We start from the raw sequence: 4,449 nt of genomic DNA, 5'->3' as shown, positions 1-4,449 counted from the left end.
GAAAACACAGAAAGCGAGTGATTTCATCTTTTTTGGTCGTTTTTTTTTTTTAAATTTATTTCAAACAAGAAAACGATTAGAAATTAGATTTTTCGCGTCCAACGTATCTAAGTGGCCTGTATTTCATTCTCTACTTTGGAGAGTAGTGAAGCTACGAAGCCGCTAATTTCTCCATCTTTAGGTAACAACTTTTTACTCCCAATCCAAAATTTGTCAATTAACCCCCGATGAAGCGGAGGAATGTAAATTGATCTTTCCCATTGTTATTTTCACAGGATAGTCGTCAACGCTTCCAGCAACCTCATGTCAACGCAGAGTCTGGGGATTGTTTTCGGACCGACCCTCCTGAGACCGGAGAATGATTCGGGGAACATGGCCGTTTGCATGGTTTACCAAAATCAAATAGTAGAGCTCATGATACTGGAATATGACGCCATCTTCTGTTAATCCGAACTGTAAATGTATACATTGTAGTAGATTTGTAGCAGAATAATGGAAATTGCGCAATGAGCTTATTGTGTATCCCAATGGAAAATCTGTAACATGAAAGTGAGTTTCTAGTTAATAGTAGTCAAATCTTATTAAAGTATGGATCCAATTGGATTTCTTAAAGGGTATGTCCAGGCATAGGGTTAAGGTGATTCATAGGTGATTGATGAGAGTGTGGAACCACCATGAAAGGAGCGGGAAGCAAACATCGCCATTTGTAGGGTAGTAGAGTCCTAGTACAGTTCATCAAAGTGAATATTACCTGCAATGATCCATTATGGCCACTACACTACAGGTGGAGCTGTCTGCTACCAGTCAGTAGTGTGATACAACTAATTGGGGGTGCCCCAATAATCTCTATAGGACCTACTATATCTGTAGGCCAAATGCAAAGTTCATCCAACAGCTATTCCTCATCTACCCTCCAAAACACATGCATACTCAGCACAGCCAACAGACACCCTCAGACTTTTGGCAACAAAATTTGCCTGTTTTGCATATTTTTGTTGTCGCGAAAGTAGAAGTTAATGAGTTATTCCACGTTACCGTCAGTAGTAGTCAAATCCTATTAAAGTCTGGATCCAATTGGACTTCTTAAAGGGTATGTCCAAGCATAGGGTTAAGGTGATTAATCGATGAGAGTGTGGAATCACCATGAAAGGAGAAGGAAGCACATATCTCCATCTTTAGGGTAGTGGTGTCCTCGTACAGTTTATCAAAGTGATTAGTGGTGCCTGCAATGATCCATTATGGCCACTACACTACAGGTGGAGCTCTATATGACCTACCATAGCGGTTGGCCAAATACAAGTTCATCCAACAGCTATTCCTCATCTACCCTCCAAAACACATGCATACTCAGCATAACCAACAGACACCCTCAGACTTTTGGCAACAAAATTTGCCTGTTTTGCCCATTTTTCTGTTGTTGTGAAAGTAGAAGTTAATTTTTAACTGCAAATATTTGGCCTTGTGGTCTCCACCTAAAATTCTGCATATTATGAAAAGTTGTTAAAACCTAGAAATATTTGGTATCACCAAGATCCGTGTAGTCAACAGGACAAAACTACAAATTAAAATTCCTGGAGTTTTAAAAATTCCTGAAGTTTTCTCAAGGACTATTTCATATGTGTCATTTACACCTTATTGGTACTTAGAAAACAATACAATTCATCCTGCAAAAAACAAGCCCTCACATGGCTGTAATGGAAATATAAACTATTATGGTTCTCAGAATTCATCAAATAAAAAATTCTACTGATCCTAAAGACCTGGTTCTGAAACCTGGTTCTGAAGAGATTAATTATACAGAATTTTGTGGATTTTTAATAGAAATAATGTGAAACAGGGGACTTTCTTTTTAGGACTTAAAGAAAATCTACAATCAATATCCATCCTGATAAACCAGGGACACTCAATCATAGATCCAGGCACCAGGACTGTGGTATCTTCTTATATTTGTTATCCAAGGCCTCTTTCCTTTTAAATCAACTTTAATAATTATGCTAATGAGACTGAAGGGTTCTGGTTGGTGTTTCCAGAGCCCTTCTGTGGTGTAGATTCATATGCTGTTACACTGTGCAGGAGCACTCCCCCCACCAGTGTGTGATGAAGCTACCTCTGCTGCAGATGAAATCAGGCAGATAGAGGGGTAGTTGCTGATGTGGCAGAGGTGGAAAGGGAAACAGTGTAAGAGGCTGTGAAGCTAGAGTACAGAGGGGCTCTGCTAACACCTCCTAGAGCCCTTCTTGCTCACTACCATAATTTTACAAGTTGATTTTAGAAGGAAGGAGGCCATGGATAACAAATATAAGAAGATACCACAGTCCCGGTGCCTGGATCTATGAGGAATGTCCCTGGTTTATAATGATGGATTTTGATGGTAGATTTTCCTTAAGTAATGTAGATAAATTCACTGTTTTCTACATTTTTATTTCTGTATAGAGATGTGTTTTTTATCGTTATTTGCCCATTTTATATCATAAATGAGAGGCTTTTATAGAAGTGTGAATGCCTGCACATACGTTCCGATTGTAATAAGGATTTCCATATAGAGGAATTGCGTGAAATGGGTTTCCCAGCATCGACCGCTGTAAACTTTTAGTTTTTACATGAATTTTATGGATTTTTCTTTTTTTTTTGCTTTTGTTTTGTATCAGTTATCAATAAAGAATATTTTGAATGGAAATCTTTTCATGAAAAAAAAAAAAAATTCTCAAAATAAAAAAAATGTGTAAATAATTTCCAATGACAGTCATTTACCTGGCTGATAAGTTATGACAGAATAACATTATTTCATAAACGTGCCTCATACCACGAGGAATCTACAGTCAAAAGGAGATCCGATGGTAGACCCCGCCCTAATCTTCATGTCACTAATCCTAGAGCTAGCCCAACGTTTTAAAAAACGTTGATAAAGTCCCCGGGTTACGTACAGGATAGGTGCTGTAGGTATGTTCTTAAGTTGAATTTGTATGTAAGTCAGAACTGTATAACTGTAGCTCCAGTGGGCATTTTTTGGTCTCTGTGACAATCGGATTTTAAAAATGTTGGGTTGTCATAAGAATCAATATTATCACTAAAGCTTCATTGCAGACACCTGTGATAACTGTTATAGCTGATTATTGTAGCCTAGGACTAAAGTACAATAAATTACCAACATCCAGAGGTCCGTTTCTAACTAGGGGTCGTCTGTAAGTTAGGTGTTCTTAAGTAGGGGACTGCCTGTAATATGTAAATTACCGGCATAGGCTGCTAGAACATGGAATAGCCCGGGCTGGCAAAGGCTATTCTACGCCCCAGTAGCCTTTGTAGCGCCACCTCCTGGTGCGTTGTCTTCATGCTTGTGGCTGTACACAAGGACCAGCCATGTCACCACCTTTCTATGGAGCTACTCCGCATTCTCCCGTGCCGGGTCAAGCAAAGAGGCCAATGCGCTCTGCACTATGGCGATGGATTTTGATGGTAGATTTACTTTAACTAAAAGCTTGTGGGCCCCCAGTGCTACGTGCCTAAGGGCTCCTTCACATTGGCGTTGGTTTCACTTTGGTGGTTCGGTCATTTCCACAAGATGCCTCACAAAGCCTGTGGATGTTTTCACGTTGGCTTGTATTTTCACTGATCTGCTGTCCATGGTAAAAATGATGTAACACGTCTTTTTGTTTTACTGATCCGGATCACGGAAGGCAATAGAATGAGTCCGCAAAAATGAGACTGAAAAACCAGGTGTGATGTTTTCAAAGCAATGTTTCTTGAGGACATGGAGACAAAACGGAAGAAAAAAGGAGACAAAATGCAACGGATGCACAACTGAAGCTGAGCCCCAACGCCAATGTGAAAGAGCCCTAATACAGGTAGTCCCCTACTTAAGAACACCCGACTTCCAACGACCCCTAGTTACAAACGGACCTCTGGATATTGGTAATTTCCTGTACTTTACCCTCAGGCTACAATAATCAGCTATAACAGTTATCACAGGCGTCTGTAATGAAGCTTTAGTGTTAATTCTGGTTCTTCTGACATCTCAACATTTTTAAAATTGTCACAGAGACTAAAAAAAAATTGTCTGGATCTACAATGATAAAATATACGGTTCCAACTTACATACAAATTCAACTTAAGAACAAACCTACAGAACCTATCTTGTACGTAACCCGAGGTCAGCATGTACTGGGGTATTCTAATACTGCACTGAGGTCCTAGGACCCTCTCCGTGACCCCAGCCCCGGTGTCACTACATCACTGGGCATCGTCATAGGGAAACAAATATTATTTAAAAAAAATCTCTAAATTGGGGCGAGTTCCTCATATTTCTCTGTCTAATTGCGCCATTATTAAGCCTAATTGCGTGTGGCTAATTCTTGTCATTGAGTTTCTAATAAGGGGGAGTGTAATTAAGGATATCACTTAGCTGTTTGCTCTATAATGTCTTTCATCGAATGGGTTAATTAAACTGCATTT

The 4,449-nt window shown here is 39.6% G+C and overlaps 1 protein-coding gene across 1 annotated transcript in view; it reads left to right on the top strand.

Annotated features, from left to right (window-relative positions):
* The window catches only part of ARHGAP15 (Rho GTPase activating protein 15), a 492,002-nt gene extending 489,714 nt beyond the window's left edge, over positions 1-2,288 (top strand). Inside the window, exon 15 of the mRNA XM_072122220.1 lies at positions 276-2,288. Within this exon, the coding sequence (XP_071978321.1) occupies positions 276-447 (172 nt within the window). The 3' untranslated portion in view covers positions 448-2,288. The remainder of the gene's footprint in view (positions 1-275) is intronic.
* Positions 2,289-4,449: the final 2,161 nt, after the last annotated feature.

This window comes from Engystomops pustulosus, chromosome 8 (assembly GCF_040894005.1).
Source record: "Engystomops pustulosus chromosome 8, aEngPut4.maternal, whole genome shotgun sequence".
Classification (NCBI taxonomy): domain Eukaryota; kingdom Metazoa; phylum Chordata; class Amphibia; order Anura; family Leptodactylidae; genus Engystomops; species Engystomops pustulosus.
This window is presented reverse-complemented; position numbering and strand designations above follow the sequence as displayed.